Raw genomic sequence first — 17,758 nt, forward strand, 5'->3', positions numbered from 1 at the left:
TCAACCTTTGCGTATGTATCCTACGCTGTTGGAAAGGCTCTCGGAACAATCTTTATTTGGATTTGCACATGAAGCTTAACCACACAGTTAAATCCAAGGCAGGACCATTCATTCACTTTAAACCGAAGTACAGTTGGCCTTTAAAAGGGTCATTTTGGTATTTTTTAACCTGGACTCTATTTTCTCATGCACAGGTGTCTAGTTGACTAAAAAAAATTCAAACTGGTCCAGTATTAAGTGTGAACGCTGTAACCAGCAGTGGTGAACCAAGCTTTAATGTAACCCTACAAGACAAATGTTCAGCATCAGTCAGCATCCACTAAAAGTTCTGTTTCTGCCGCTGACAGACTCAGATTATTATTCAAAGTGTCTGACAACATTATGAAAGGATCCCTACAGAGATAGACCTTTTAGTTAAAGAGGAAGATCCTTTCAGTTTAACATGAAACAGCCCCGAAACCACCATCACCAAACTACACCAGACTCCATGTAAATAATCAGGACTTTTAGCGTGTATAGAGCCAGCATATTGTCACATGTAAATGGGTGAATTAAGGGTTTATTTCAACCAAACCAGAGTGGTGATTGTTGGAACAGTGGAAAGATGAACCAAGACGGCTTTTGATAGTTTTATTTAGTTTCTGTCCACTTTGAATGAAGTGTGTCTTACGATGATAAAAGTGCTGATTATTTACATGGAGTCTGGTGTAGTTTGGTGATGGTGATTTCGGGGCTGTTTCATGTTAAACTAAAAGGATCTTACTCTTTAACTAAAAGGTCTATCTCTGTAGGGATCCTTTCATAATGTTGTCAGACACTTAGAATAATAATCTGAGTCTGTCAGCGGCAAAAACAGAACTGTTAGTGGACGCTGACTGATGCTGAACATTGGTCCTATACGGTTACATTGTAGCTTGTTTCACCGCTGCCGACTGTAGCCGTCTTGCTTAATACTGGACCAATTTTGAAAAGTGTTGTTCCTAGACACAAAAACATAGGAAAATAGGGTCTAGGTTTTACCAAAGTTGACCTGTGTGAAAAGCACAGTGCATAGCTACACTGGAACTACCAAAGGCTTTCATGGACATGGATGTTTGAAGCAGCCAATCATGCTACACATATTCCAGTTTTTCTTCCTTAGCCTACGTCCAATAAAAACCACAATGTGTGCAATTTGAACCCTCTGCTGTCTTATATTTCTGTATATGGGCTTTCTTGAACGTGTTTACGGTGAAAGAAGATTGCTGTTGTTTACAGAGAGGACTCGACCTGTACTGTAAAGTTGTGTGCTGTATATCTGTACTGACATAATCCTATCTATGTACTGTAGATGTAAGAGTATTATGTGGTTGAAACCTGAAATAAATCTGAGGAAAGTACTGTTCAAAAGTGATTTGTTGATATTTATTATGGATTACTCCATAACAGAGGACAATGATTGGCCCTGAAACAAAGATAAGTGCTGTGAGAGATATTATCTCTATTAATTATCAAAGAAAATGTATCCTCACACAAACACACAATGATACAAATGTTATTTGCAATAAACCTCATTCCCTGGAATGCTTTTACTGTTTGGTGGAGCTTTCTTTTGCTAAATACAGCATCTCTTATTTATGAAAGTGCAAATTACATAGAATAATAACAAAGCAAAATTCTACTTAGGCGAGACCTTCCCCCACAAAAGATAAAAGAAAGTATTCGTGCTATACAGATGAGGTGTCCCTAAAGAAACATGTATCTAACAGTAGAGGTGTTGAAATTAATCAAATAATGGATGCATGGAATCGTGGACATGGACGACGCTGCATCGATAATCGGCCGGGTCATAATCAATTATTTCTGTTTACAATTTAATGTATGCCTGACAACCTTTCTGTTGACATATTCTGGTATGTTTTGCACATTCAGGACGTGCCATGGGCTCAGTGCTGTAGTTTTATGTATCCAATTGATTTAGTATTAGAGCACTGCAGAATGTTTTGTTTTTGAAGCTTGAAAAGCTATGAATTAAATATCCTATATGGCTTTAATAGAAAAATGTATGTGACTCATCGTGATGCATCGAGATATCGAATCGCTGACATGATGATCGTAATGGAATCAGGAGATCAGTGGAGATTAACACCTCTATCTAACAGTAGTTCGGCATTACATTAATGAATTTGAACGCAAGCTTTATTTATTTTTATATTGTGTATTCTCCGTGTAAATTCATGTACCGAACCGAGACGCCCGTACCGTTTCGGTTCAATACGAATACGTGCACCGTTCCACCCCTCCTTTCTAGATTTGATATCATGGAACAATGTTCAACAATCATATCAATCTGGGCTGGCCATCTTCATTTCTGTCCACATGGAGCAACAACTCCCCAGGGCCAGATGAAGCCAGTAGAGGGCCCCGGAGGGAAGCATTAGCTGTGGCTCCCATTCTATGTATTAGTCAGTAGTAGTTGACTTGATGTAAAGTGTGCCATGCAGGGTTCCCCCGACGTTCTTAAACGTTGGAAACTTAGACACAGAGATGGGGACTTGAGTCGCACTTAAGTCGCACAAACAGCTGACTTCAGACTTGACTTGCAACTCGACCCAAAAGACTTCAGACTTGACTCGGACTCCAGCTTCGAGACTCGTCAACAACCTGTTTTCATGCAATTATTGCTTTTTAAATCAAAATGTATTCATGTATTTCTATTTTCTTTTATTGCCGCATATACGTTGGGGAAACGTATGACGAGCTGCATGCCTGGCCTTTGCCATAATGTGCAACGTAACACATGCGCCTATGTGCCCGCACTCACATATCAAAATGCATTGCCGATGGCGACACCACGTCCTCCTGGAGTTGTGCCTTTTCTCAATAGTTTTGCTTTCAATAACTTGGTAAACAGTGGCAGTAAGAGAACAGCTACATGCAAGGTGTGTGGCACCAAGATAAATGATGCCGGATCAACAACGTCGGACTTCATCAGGCATCTCAAAACACACCCAGATAGGTCAGTCACTCACACGCTAATGTGAAAAGAGACGTTACATTTAGCATATATCGTCACAGGTAACAAGCTAACCATCGCAAAGTGTTGTGCTAATGCTGGGAACAGGCACATTCTATCTTTATAGTTAGTAGTTGCTGAGGCTCAGACATCCATGGTGCACAGGAGGCGGGACGCACGGATCCATCTCCCCAGGAACAAACGCTGTGTCGGGTGGGCTAACTCATGTGATGCGTAACTGATCCCGTGGATGATTTGTAGGCTATTAAGTGAACAAGGTGTACCCGGTCCACCAAACACTGGGCCGTCTTCACTGTCTTAATTCTGCACATATTTCTGTTACTGTAGTCCTATTTACTATTTCATTATTTCATCCATGCGTGGCGCAGCGGATCCGTGCGTCACCTGCCGTGGAGACGCTGGCCTCACTAACCTCTCCTCCTCTGAGTTGGGTCTCCCTCGCGCTGGACTCAGTTTCACTGAGCGTACTAACACTTAGAAAATAAATAAATGGCATTACATCAGTGAGTTCATAATGCTTATTGTACGTAATTTGGACTGACACTGAGATGCATGTTGTTCTGTAACTGGTGTGGCGCTGCCACTATTCTCTTGATTTCCACTTCAACATTAGACATTTTTTTGAGTGAAAGAGACAGAGTTACATTTAGCATATATAATCACAGGTAACAAGCTAACCATCGCAAAGAGTTGTGCTAATGCTGGGAACATGCACATTCTATCTTTATAGTTGTATCCATATGATGTGACATACTTAGGTTAATATTTCACCAGGTCCGAGGTCTAGAGGGACGTGTTAGACCCCATAAAGTTATCCTACAACTGATGTTGATACTGGACTGTCTGGATGGAGCTACAGGACATGTTTTCAATTCATAAGATTTAACAATACAGTGTTAGGGACAGATCAGATGACCAGAGACTGGAGACTTGACTTGCCCCTCAAAGACTTGAGACTTGACTTGGACTCGAGCTCAAAGACTTGAGACTTGACTTGGACTTGCAACAAATGACTTGTGAACATCTCTGCTTAGACATAGTCATATTTTGGCTGACTTAATTAATGTAGGGCCCTGTGGAATCAGTCTTATAACTTTTTTAAATTCTCAATTTTGCGGTTCCGTCCATGATTCTGTTGTCACAGAAGCTACTGGGCTCTACATGAATGCTGCCATCGGTCTGGGACTGGCCCCGGCCGGGACACTTGCCACCGGGCTAAACAACCTTTCTGGGGGAAACACTGCCATGTAAGCACAATATAAACTGACATTTACAAAGCCTTAATACTAGACCTCGGCTAAATGTAATTGGGCCTCAGGATTGTGTAGGAAAAACCTTAAAGGCTCAGTAGGTCACTTTTATAAAAATAACTTTTTTGTCATATTTGCTCAAACTGACACTATATCCTGACAGCAGGATACGCTCATATGTCAGAGTATTCGAGATTGTTCTGAAACAGCTCCTCCTGCAGTCTTCTCAGAGCCTCCAGCGGATCCTCTTTGAAAGGGAGTTCATGCTGGGAGGACATTTTGGAGATGTAGCCCTGATCAGAGCCACTGCTTGGGCCCTTTCCACTGGGCTCCAGAACCTCGTTCTCCTCCATCTCCACTGGCTGAGAGGGGGCCATTGTGGATGGAGGGAGATATTCCCTCTGCATGCTGGCGCACGAAGATTCTGGAGGCTTTGAGTCCATGGAGTTGTGCAGGGCCGAGCTTCTCTGGTCCGAATGAGCGGAGGGTTGGCTCAAAGGTAGCAGGGAGTCCTCTTCCTCATCCCCAGTGGGGATTTGGCCGAAGGGTTCTTCCTCGGGGGAGAGCCAGCTCTGTGTCGGTGGCCGCACGTTTCTCAAAACAGGCTCCACTACGTAGACAGACGGGGGCCTGGGGCTGTGAGGATACACGTGATCGCTCAACACTTCATCCAGGCTGGACAGACACCGAGGGTTCACTACTGGTGTAAGCTCTGCCAATGAGGACTGCTCGCGCTCCGCGTTCACTTCAGGTGTGAGGACGTGAACACTGTCACCATTTTCCTTGATTTCAACCTCACGGACATAGACAGGAAGCCCATCTCTGATGAGAGGAAGACACTGGAGGACTGGAGGGATGTGCATCTGCTCAATGAGCAGGTTCGCCTCGGTCAGGACCTCCTCGTTATTGTCCACACACTCCTGCTCAAACCAATCAGGATGTTCCAGCTGGTAGGCCTGGAAGGTTTCAATGGCACTCCTCAGGGCTCTACCTGAGGGACACTGGAAATATTCGTCCCCACCAATGCCCTGGATGTGGTTGACCTGACCCGGCTGATACTTCTCCATGTCCAGGATGCGGAAGTACAGCTCTTCGAAATGCTTCATCAGCTTGTATTTGACTGCAATGTCAAAGACCGACGGCACGTCTTCTTTCCTGCTGATGTCATCGAAGTAAGCCACCATGTACTTACCCAGCATGCCTGCCTGGTGCATGTCAGGTAGGAAGAGGTTGAGAAAGGGAGTGAGCATGTCGTCCGTCGGGGAGAAAAGGTCTTCCCTCAGCGTCACCCGCCCTTGGCCGCACATGGCCCTCCACTTTGCCTGGACGCCCTGCGAGCACAGCACCAGGATTTTATCAGAAGGATTTTGAAGCTGTTGTCGTTGCCACTCAAGCCAGCGAAGGCGGCCCATCATGCCAACCGAGGTGGAGTCTAACAGGTCCACCAGCACCTTGGTGCCACACTTGGCCCGGAGGAAGGCGCAGAGCTTCAGCACCACGTCCCTGTAGAGGTGGTGGTCCTGGGAGTAGATGACCAGCACTTTGGGAGGCTGTTTAAGCTGCTGCTGGCACGCTGTCACACCGCCCACAGGTGGTGCAGTAACACCAGGCTTACCTGAAAGTGCATGAGAGCACACATAAATACCATTAGCAGAGCTGTTTTAAACCCATAACACTGAAGGCACAAATCAACAAAATCAACGTGTTTGGATGAAATGGCATTCCTTTTTTTAGAAATGAAAATGTGTTTTATATGTGACTAACCTGGCTTCCGGCAGAGGACGTACATAATAACTGCCATCACAACACACATGGACGCCACTCCCAGGACAACAAATGTGTTCACAGGGACATCGGGGGCATCTGTTGGATTCACTGGAAATCAGAACACAGTTCACTGGTTAGGTGTTGTTTTGGTCATGCTAGCGGCGGGGCTCTATGGATGGCAGAGTCGGTCAGTCAGTCGGTATGGCTGGTGGACAATCTATATATCTATATACATCTATAGTCCCCAGGGCTGAATCCCAATGACTTTGTTGATCCCCAGACTTTTCCTCCACTAGCAGGTAAAAGTTAGTATCCACTGAGATCCCACCAAGCTTCAAGATCCACGGACGTGCACAGTATGGCTACATTTAGTCTCTGTGCGTTGGTATAAGTTTAGGCCATGACGGAGCACAATTTGCCCAAAATGTAGTCCAATATGTAAATTAGGCCTACATAACGCCAGATTTTATATCTTGATGAAAACTGGTGTCATGTGCACACAATGCCCAAACTACAAAAACACCTGACCTTGAAAATGCACTATATCTGTTAATGATGACATAATAATACAAGCAATTATAACTATGATCATCCCTGTAAAACCCAAACTTGATACATGCTCGTTACTGGGGGCTCATAGAGATCTTATGACTAACATTTATATATGTTATTTTAATATGGTGTAGGCCTATAAATAAAGTTTGAAGCCAACTGAGTTGGTTAACACAATGATGAATCCTACTGACTGAGGTGATCGCCTGACTTGCATCTGGTGCAATCATCAGGTAAAAATTTGAATTTGTCCAGTATTAAAGTCATTTGTGTTTATTTTCAGCGCTGGAGGTCCCACCACTTATCTATTCTGGGATTGGGGGAAAAACACTCTGACTTGTTTGTATTTCTTCAAACCAATCACAATCATCCTGGGTGGCCCTAAACTCCGGGTGCAGCCACAGTGCCCTCGCAAAAAATAGATAGCAGTTAATGGAATTTACATCCTGTGAGCCAGACTATTACACAAATAATGACATTCCCATCAGCCTCAGCTGTACACTGTGCTAACTTGTTTTGTTTGGTTGGTTGATTTGAATTCCCCTTAATCGTTTCCTCATGACTCTCACTTGCATCTTAGCCCCTCACATTCAAAGTAACAAGGAAGAGGTGCAGAGAAGAAGGAATTGAGGAAACATATTTCAGAAAAGTAAAGATGGATCATGTGCCAAGCCAATGGGCTTGAAATTAGAAATTGATCAACAGAATACAGAAAACAAGATCTTCCATCAACAGGTAGCTGCATTTGATGGTATAAGTTGTATAGCAGCTGTACTGGCTGAATTTAAAAACATGGTGTCTTGATGTTAGGGGGAACACTTCCATTTCCTGGCGGTTATTCAATACTTTATTGCCTCTTTTCTCAAAGCCCACTTCCTCTTCATCACTGTGCTGTTCCCACACATGGCCAACTGCCATGCAAAGCAGGTGTGGCTGCCACTTCCTGGTTGGTCCGGAGCTTTGCCAAACAGCAACACTGACAATGTGATGCCATAGTCTTTCTTCATCTGTACCTATTCTCTCCCTGTGTTGCTGAGAAACCAAATACTCCCTTCTGCGATCAGTGAAGGCTTATCTTATCTTATTTAGTTGTGTTTTGTAAGGCTAAGAAGCATTGGACTATAATCACTAGGTAGAGCAGTCCAGTCACATGACATTGACATTCCAAATGTGCCAACATACCACCACAAATATTCAGCGTTTTTCTTCGACGGGTGCAGTCCTGGCCACACTCTGGGAAAAGAGGTTTGATCTGCAGGGAAGAATAAAGTCATGTTAACAAATGTGATCACAGAGAAGGCAGAGTTATTGCCAGCTGAAAACAAGAAGATTGAAAAGATTTACCTCAGCGTCAAACTGACAGCAAGATCTCGGCCATTCATCCAGGCTGAATGTTACATTCAGGGTCGTCTGATTAGCCTGGAGAAGAGAGATACTTCATGCGTATAGTTTTATCATTGAGGCACAGCATATAGTACTGAGTACTGTGAGAGGAAGAAGACGCTTTAAAGGTCCCATGACATGCTGCTTTTTGGATGCTAGGCCTTAGTAGTCCCCTAATACTGTATCTGAAGTCTCTTTTATATAGACCTTAGTAGTCCCCTAATACTGTATCTGAAGTCTCTTTTATATAGACCTTAGTGGTCCCCTAATACTGTATCTGAAGTCTCTTTTATATAGACCTTAGTGGTCCCCTAATACTATTTAGGCTCTACTTACACAGAAATATAAGAATAATAATAAGAAACCTGGAATGAGATAGTTTTAACTGAGGAAGTACATTTCCAGGATAAAGCCTGACATCCAGCACAATGTCGCTCTCCTTCCTCTCTCTCTCTCTCTCTGTGTTGCCGTTCTCAAACTCAGTTCTCTTTAGGAAACAACAAAAACCTTCGAGCTAGCAAGTTACACACTGAAAATGTGTCAAAAAGCGGTCCCCTAATACTGAATCTGAAGTCTCTTTTATATAGGCCTTAGTGGTCCCCTAATACTGTATCTGAAGTCTCTTTTATATAGACCTTAGTGGTCCCCTAATACTGTATCTGAAGTCTCTTTTATATAGGCCTTAGTAGTCCCCTAATACTGTATCTGAAGTCTCTTTTATATAGGCCTTAGTAGTCAATATAACATTGACCAACTGCCACTTTGCTCTTTGAAAGCCATGATGTCTCTCTCTCTCTCATGGGCGGGCCAAATACTCTGGGCGGGCAAAGCAGAGAAAGGGGAGGTAACCTTTCCCCTTATGATGTCATAAGGAGAAGATTCCAGATCAGTCCATCTGAGCTTTCATTTTCTCAAAGGCAGAGCAGGATACCCAGGGCACGGTTTACACCTATCACCATTTCTAGCCACTGGGGGACCATAGGCAGGCTGGGGGAACTCATTAATGTTAAAAAACCTCATAAAGTGACATTTTCATGCCATGGGACCGTTAAGAACACCATTATCAGTTGAATATGTTTCTGTTTAAGAAAGAGTTATGTCAAGGGGCAATCTTTAGAGGCATGTTGCTATAAATCACATGCCCCCCCCCGCCCCCCATGTGCGTCATTGAGGGTATTAGAAACCTCTCAGTATAACGCAATACAAGAGCACCACAAACAGCAGCTGGCTCTATATTTTGAAGACGGGCGTAGCAAGTTTACCCAGTGGGTAATAATATCCCTCATTCTTAGACTTAAATAGCAAATGAATTTACTCTATAGAGTAGAGTCCTAAAAAAAGACAGAGGGAGATGCTGATATCTTATCTAATGTCTCTGAGAGGAGACATTCAAGTGGTTTGCAAATATAATGAGCAGCCATTTTACAATCAGTAGAAAAATACAGCAGGACAGCGTTTCCTAAACTGACATAAAGAAGAAAACTGGGGTAAAAACTAGGCTAAGGTACAAGGACAGGATGTTGTAATGAGCACATACAGTAATGTTCTGGGTCAAATCACTGCAAAAAGGAAAATGCATTCATCTTCTAGAGTATGTGAGACAGCCTACTGCACAGTACTACTCAAACACAGGGGCACCTGAATGTCCAGCATGATGTGACCTTACCCTGTATGCCCAGTGGCTAAGTTGGGTTGTGGAGCAGCAAACAATGACCATGTACCGGTCACACAGTGGGTCAGGAGCGAAGCTGACGGCCAGCGCCGATCTGCCATTGGCTGCAGTGATCTGAGCCAGGCCGATGGAGGGTCGCCACTGACTGCCTACGGCACAGCAACAAGACAGCATCTTAGTGTGGACTTGATATGACTCACTCACCCTTACTGGACTTTGGAATAGCAGGGACTCACCTCTCGCTATGCAATAATGGGTCCTCTGCATTTTGGGATCTTGACAATCTGCAAAAACCAGAGAATTTCATCAGCAAAGTGACAATGACACCGGATGCACAGAATCTCCCCAGTCTGTTAATTTCACCTAAGAAATAGTTGTTTTGAGTTCAGGATATTGCGTAAGAGTGGTATGACTCATCTCACACTGTTCATCTGGCTGCAGATGTCAGATCTGTATGCTGCCTACGCTTCCTAAAGCTGCTATGGTGACCTTTCAGATACTTCTTATTTCAGTAGACATACTGTGCATAACCCTGTATATTTCAGTCAACCATTTTATTTAGGCTCTACTTACACAGAAATATAAGAATAATAATAAGAAACCTGGAATGAGATAGTTTTAACTGAGGAAGTACATTTCCAGGATAAAGCCTGACATCCAGCACAATGTCGCTCTCCTTCCTCTCTCTCTCTCTCTCTGTGTTGCCGTTCTCAAACTCAGTTCTCTTTAGGAAACAACAAAAACCTTCGAGCTAGCAAGTTACACACTGAAAATGTGTCAAAAAGCGGTCCCCTAATACTGAATCTGAAGTCTCTTTTATATAGGCCTTAGTGGTCCCCTAATACTGTATCTGAAGTCTCTTTATATAGACCTTAGTGGTCCCCTAATACTGAATCTGAAGTCTCTTTTATATAGACCTTAGTGGTCCCCTAATACTGTATCTGAAGTCTCTTTTATATAGACCTTAGTGGTCCCCCTAATACTGTATCTGAAGTCTCTTTTATATAGACCTTAGTGGTCTCCCTAATACTGTATCTGAAGTCTCTTTTATATAGACCTTAGTGGTCCCCTAATACTGTATCTGAAGTCTCTTTATATAGACCTTAGTGGTCCCCTAATACTGTATCTGAAGTCTCTTTTATATAGACCTTAGTGGTCCCCTAATACTGTATCTGAAGTCTCTTTTATATAGACCTTAGTGGTCTCCTAATACTGTATCTGAAGTCTCTTTTATATAGACCTTAGTGGTCCCCTAATACTGTATCTGAAGTCTCTTTTATATAGGCCTTAGTGGTCCCCTAATACTGTATCTGAAGTCTCTTTTATATAGGCCTTAGTGGTCCCCTAATACTGTATCTGAAGTCTCTTTTATATAGGCCTTAGTGGTCCCCTAATACTGTATCTGAAGTCTCTTTATATAGGCCTTAGTGGTCCCCTAATACTGTATCTGAAGTCTCTTTTATATAGACCTTAGTGGTCCCCTAATACTGTATCTGAAGTCTCTTTTATATAGACCTTAGTGGTCCCCTAATACTGTATCTGAAGTCTCTTTTATATAGGCCTTAGTGGTCCCCTAATACTGTATCTGAAGTCTCTTTTATATAGGCCTTAGTGGTCCCTAATACTGTATCTGAAGTCTCTTTTATATAGGCCTTAGTGGTCCCCTAATACTGTATCTGAAGTCTCTTTCACGAAATTCAGCCTTGGTGCAGAATTACAGCCACTAGAGCCAGTCCCACAATGAGCTTTACTTAGGATGTGCCATTTCTGTGTCTGTAGCTTTAAATGCTATTGAGGAGGAGAGAGGGGGGGGCAAGGTCTCCACCTTGCCCCCCCTCTCTCATCTGTGGGGGTGTGGCCTTGACCAACTGCCACTTTGCTCTTTGTAAGCCATGATGTCTCTCTCTCTCTCTCATGGGCGGGCCAAATTCTCTGGGCGGGCAAAGCAGAGAAAGGGGAGGTAACCTTTCCCCTTATGATGTCATAAGGAGAAGATTCCAGATCAGTCCATCTGAGCTTTCATTTTCTCAAAGGCAGAGCAGGATACCCAGGGCTCGGTTTACACCTATCACCATTTCTAGCCACTGGGGGACCATAGGCAGGCTGGGGGAACTCATTAATGTTAAAAAACCTCATAAAGTGAAATTTTCATGGGACCTTTAAATAGCTCACGTTAGTGTATTGTTTCAACAGTTAACTTCATTTAATATTGTATGTGGCGTTTTCTTTTTTTCCTTCCCGAGACTATTTAACTGAGCCACCGTCGCTGCGTCCGGAGCTCAGCGCCGCCCAAGACCGTTGAGATTGGTTTAAAGAAATGCAAACAACCCAGAGAGTTGTTTTTCTCCTATCCCAGAATCACTCATACGTTCAACCAAACAGTGACAGGAGCAGCCAGAGCAGAAATAGAAACGCTTCCTGGTACATCTGCTCAAAATCAACAACAACAACAACAACAACCAGCAGCTGGTTTGGACTTCGACTCACCGGGAACGATGACATCAGCGCTGACGTCATAGCTGCTGTGGCCCAGCTCTGGTTTGGGGATGTTGAAGACAGAGACCCGGTACATATGACCCGGCTCCAACACCACCATGTCAGCTGAGAACGACCACTGAAAACAATCGGAAAGATTCACAGTCGATGATTGTTTTGAACACCATTTACAAACCGTTACCACAGACAACTGTGTTGCTGGCCTTTCATAAAGATATGCAACAGTTCTTTTCCTCTCATCTTCATCTGTTGCAATTCATATTGAGTATGTGCTTCAGATCTCATATTTATAGTTTGTGGTATAATACAGATGCACATGTCCTCACTCAATCAAACAGATGGCCCCTGACCTTCACTGCCACATGGGTGGCAGTGAAGGTCAGGGGCATATAATAACATATAATAATACTAACATATATGTACATACAAATATTCTAACGGCCATGATGTGTGATAATGTGACTGTTATCTATTGTGAGCCGCCCACCTGCTCCCCTGATGGACTTCTCATTGGCAGTTTCTCTTTGAAAGTATATCGGACACACAGGTTCTGGTTGGTGGACACTACCAGAACATGGAGCTCGGTGGCGTTCAGGTAACCGATACTGCCTGAGGACAAACACAGCACAGGTCACTTCCTGTCCATTTTCATGGTCTACTTCAGTGGTTCTCAAGCTTTTTTGTGTTGTTGTGTGATGTTCCCCCCTTTGAACAGTGTTTGTAAGCCATGTACCCCCCTAACCAGTGCGAATCATTTTTGGTAGAAAAAAACTTCATCTTTCCTAAGTACCACTGACTCACCCTCATCCTTAATCTTCCAGCGAGCGAGCAGGAACGGCTGCAGGTCGCCTGTCTCGTCCTCCCTGATGTCCACAGACACCTGCAGCCCCTCTGGACTGCTGGGAGTGTACACATGCACATACAGCCAGGACGGGTCCATACAGTTACCTGCACACACACACACACACACACACACACACACAAGTTCGGTTCCAGAATACTAACAAAGACATTACAGTACAGCAGCCATAGGGAAGAGTCAAATTCACTCACTTTTGGTGGCTGTACAACTCAAGTCCTGTGCCAGGGGAAAGAACAAAGAGGAGATTAGAGGAGAGAGCTGTAGAGTTTACAAATATAAACTTTACTGATTTGCTTTACAGAACAGAACCCCTTACAGTGTTTCCCACAGGTTCGAAAGCAATTTGTGGAGGGGGGTGTGTGTGTGGGTGTGGGTGTGTGTGTGTGAGTAAGAGTAAAAAATGAGATAACATTATTTATTATATATATATATATATATATATATATATATATATATATATATATATATATATATATATATACTCTTTACGGAGACAGACGCTGTGTGCACGGTGGGCTCGATGGTGTTTTAAGCCTCCAATGTCGCCTTACAGGCAGCTAACCCTCACCTTAACACTAACATAACTTCCTTGACATAACCATTGCCGCGCTGCCTGGTGTTGGGGGCTACAAACACCAAACACCATACGGTGGGAGGAGCTGTGTCTGTGTGTGTGTGTGTGTGTGTGTGTGTGTGTGTGTGTGTGTAATTTGTGTAATTTATAGGAAGTTATACCTAATTCTTAAAAAACGAGTCAAATTTGACCCGAAGACAACACAAGGGATAATAAATCAGACATCATTCAGTGAATATTGGCCAAAAATAAACACTACATCGCAATTACACTAACATCCCATAACCTGAAAGCTAACAGTAACTATGTGTTGTGTTAGGCAGTCAGGGCCCACAGACATACATAACTTTCTGTATGTATTGAAAGCTATGTATAGCCTGTATAGGCTAATATTGGTAGTATACCCGGGCCCCGGGCCGAGCTAGCTTAACCTTACCTGTCGAGAGCAGTTGAGACGCGGCCGTGACAAAACCCTCACCGCGGACGACAGCGACACACAAATTAACACCGAAACTAGTCGGAGGAGAATCATTGTGAAGGAAGAATTCTGTCAGTCCAGGTCTCTGTCAGTCATTAAAACCCATTTCAGACCGTTTTAACCGCTAAACTAACGCGCAAACACAACGAGAGAGCGGGACGGACGCTGATGTTTTATGAAAAACTTCCTGCTTTCTTTCTATGGAAATCACTTGCTCTGTTTACAGTAAGTTACAATGCTGCCTTCACGGCGCGTGGGAATATAGAGCACTATTCTGTAGATTTTGGCTTTTCCTCCCCCAAAAGCTTTTGAGCGTCAAACACTTAATTGAGTACAGTTTTTTTTTTGGTTGTCTTTCATATCAAATCTACCTCTTCTACTGTAAATATTGGGGGGGACATAGAGTATCCCCGGTAATTTCTAGAACAACATTTTTCCTATAGAGCTTGAATGCAACATTACTAGAGTGACTGACTCAGAGGAATATGTTCATTTCACACCACTTCAAAGTAACCCATTTGTGCTTGTTCTTCTTTCTTCATCTTGATAATAGAAAAGACACGATCATATGTAGAGACATGCATACTCTGTGGACAGCCCTCCAGAAGGAACATCCCAAAGTACCAAGTGAACAGTGGAGGAAGATGTAGGACATGTTGCCTTTCCACATATTCACCACCAGATGGCACACCCAGATTGAACTGCAGCACTTGGATATGTTGTGGACGCTAGGGGCTGTGCATTGGAGTCCCAGAACAGTATGATCTTGTCTGTCATATTTCATGTAGTCCTACATCCATAAGTTGAATTCCTAATACAGAAGAGGTTACAGGTCTACCGCAGTAGCTTTGTTTGTGGGCTCTCTTCCCCAGTCGCTGAATAATAGCATTAGTAATATTCCTCATAAACATAGTATATACTGTATGTACATTGCCAAAAGTAAGCCTACTGAATCGTAATCAAAATATTTCACAGTATTTCACTATTTCATGTTAAGCCCTGTAAGATGCACAGATCTATAATGTCAAATGTATTTTGCACCGTATATAATCCGTATATAATCCTAAACTCACTTAATAGACCGCAATTTACACTAACTGTATATTGTCTCTTCACTACACTTCAGCATTTATCTAGACTGTCTATTCATATACATTGTGTTATAACTGATCTACTTCACTAACTAGACCACTAGACTAACTGTTTACTGACTCTTTACACCATCTCAGCAGTGATATAGACTCTCTGTTCATGTATATTTCATATCCATCGATTTACTTACACCTCACTATGTGCCCACTTAATCTACACTTTATGTAGCATATTGTATTCTGTATTCTTGTACTGTATTGAATGTGAAACTTTTTGTTGTCTTGCACGCCTACGCTTGTCTTGGCCAGGCCGCCGTTGCAAATGAGAACCAGTTCTCAACGGCCTACCTGGTTAAATAAAGGTTAAATAAAAAATAAATAAAAATATAACTGACTCATTGATACCAAACTAAATGAATTACAAAATAAAGCATTGTTGAAAGATCTGTTCACTCAGTGTTTTAAACATTTAAATGGTAGGGTTAGCAAGCCCACCAAAAGAGTAAAGCAAAAGGGAAGGCCATGAAAAGGTCCCAGACAGGAACACCACACCAACAGAATACAGAGGTCAAACGATGGCAGATGCATAGCCCACTGCATTATTTCAAATCTGTAAAAAAAAAAAAGAAGGGTATAATTCAATTTGTAGGAAAAAAATGAAAGTAGGGTGTGCTCCCTTGAGTAGTGTGGGTCCTGGGTCGGCCATAGGCTTCAGGTGTAATGTAGGAATACAGTTTTTTACAATCACTTTGGCACTAATTTCAGAACCTTGACATCATTTTTCAAAACTCTAGACACAAAACTCACAACCAATGATCAAAATACACATTTCTAAAACTCTAACACTTTTTTTCAATTGCTTGGATACAATACACATAAACCAAAGATCATTTGTTCATTTACAGTTTTTTACGATCGCTATGACACCTTTTCTGCAACTTTCCTAAACTCTTAACACAGTTAGGACAACATCCGTCTGTGTAGACTATACAATTAACACATTTCTTGTTGCTTTGACACAAAATGCGTACAGTTAACATCCATTTAAAATGCTTGAACTTCTTTTACACACAAGCTCCACCAAGACCAAAACAATGGATCTTTACTGACCAATTTACAAATGCTTTCACTCTGTATGTCAGAACAGATAACATCATGTTCTTAACCTAACTTATAGGCTAAAGTCAAAGTGATCAGCTGATCATATTGTAAATTGAAACACAAATATATCCCCTGCATTTTATACATGCATTTATTGAGAAACAGCTGATTGAAGTTATGCAAATAGATCGATCACAGCTGATTCCCTTCTAGGAAACACACTCAGGTGTTGAGGTTCTTTCAATCCCATGATCATATGGTAGGACAGTAAAAGAGGTCCTGTTTGAACAATATACTGTAGATGAACACAGAAAATAAGAAAGATGCCTTCACGAGGGAGAGGAAGAGGAGTACCAGGACAATTCTGTCTCTGTCTCCTTTTTTTCATAAAGCTACTCTGAGATGGGTCATTCGTTTTTTGTATTGAATCTCTGCAGCAAAAGAACCAAAACGGTGGCTGGGTTGGCTCAGTGGGTAGAGCAGGCGCACATATACTGGGAGGTTTATGCCTCAATGCTAGAGGTCCAGGGTTCAAATCCAACTGGTGATGATTTCCTGCATGTTTTCCTCTCTCCCCTTTCTCAACTAGGTGTCCTGTCAAATAAAGGTGGAAAAGCCCAAAACATAATCTTTAAACAAAATGTAGAGAGGCTTCAAGAGAAACTGCAGTCCAAAACACAATCTATAATCAATACACTATACTATTGTCTGTTGCATAAGAGCAGACCTGACACATATCAAATAATGTAGTTTCTGTACTTCCATGTGATGTTAGTGTTCTGTATGACATTGTTCTATGATTGACTAAATGTTCCTGTTGGGAGAGAACATGTGTTAGTGTTTTGGAAGAAGTATTTGATTTTGAGACATGATTGCATTGTTTTGGTAAACACAGTGTATTGTGTTAGTGAATTATTGTATTTTGAAAATCAGTGTTGGAGTTTAGTTTACAATGTGTGATTTTGAGCATGAAATGAACTGTTTTGCCAATCGTGTGTTGTAGGTGTGTTAAGAGTTTAGGAAAGTTGTTAAAAGTATTGAAAAAATTGTCATAGCGATCGTAAAAAACTGTAACAAAGATCAGCTGTTCAATATGACACAACTTAACATCAAAGTACTACTTTTTCAAAAAGCAATTCACACATTACATTTCAGATGATTGTCTATTCATTTCATTACAATCATCTAACTATCAATCGATACAGCTACTCAAAATGATAAGTAACTGTTGCATTACTCTTAATGCATAGTTGTATGGAAACAGACAAACAATATTCCATGTTTAGATCATGAACGTTTCAAGATAACCAGATTCATTCTCACCAATTAGTGTGGAGCATGAACCAATTAGACTATATTATCTATGGATGTAATATTTCATCATCATTCTTTACTGTAATGTACTACTGTTTATCAGACACTGTTTCTATGGTCCCATGTACCACCTTTGAGACTATTTACAGTATTTACAGTACTGCACTGTATGCATGCAGGCCCTTGGAATTGCTTGTCCAAT

General features: G+C 42.1%; 1 protein-coding gene across 1 annotated transcript; it reads right to left on the reverse strand.

Moving 5' to 3' along the window:
• Positions 1-1,382: 1,382 nt before the first annotated feature.
• Positions 1,383-14,233, reverse strand: il17ra1a (interleukin 17 receptor A1a). The gene is made up of 11 exons (XM_078281323.1): positions 14,009-14,233; positions 13,190-13,214; positions 12,938-13,084; positions 12,624-12,745; positions 12,128-12,254; positions 9,877-9,924; positions 9,635-9,789; positions 7,930-8,004; positions 7,768-7,837; positions 6,031-6,141; positions 1,383-5,881 (listed from the first exon to the last, which is right to left on the reverse strand). Exons 1-11 carry the CDS (start codon positions 14,102-14,104, stop codon positions 4,440-4,442), a joined length of 2,418 nt encoding a protein of 805 aa, XP_078137449.1. The 5' UTR covers positions 14,105-14,233; the 3' UTR covers positions 1,383-4,439.
• Positions 14,234-17,758: the final 3,525 nt, after the last annotated feature.

Source organism: Sander vitreus, chromosome 23, assembly GCF_031162955.1.
Source record: "Sander vitreus isolate 19-12246 chromosome 23, sanVit1, whole genome shotgun sequence".
Taxonomy (NCBI): Eukaryota; Metazoa; Chordata; class Actinopteri; order Perciformes; family Percidae; genus Sander; species Sander vitreus.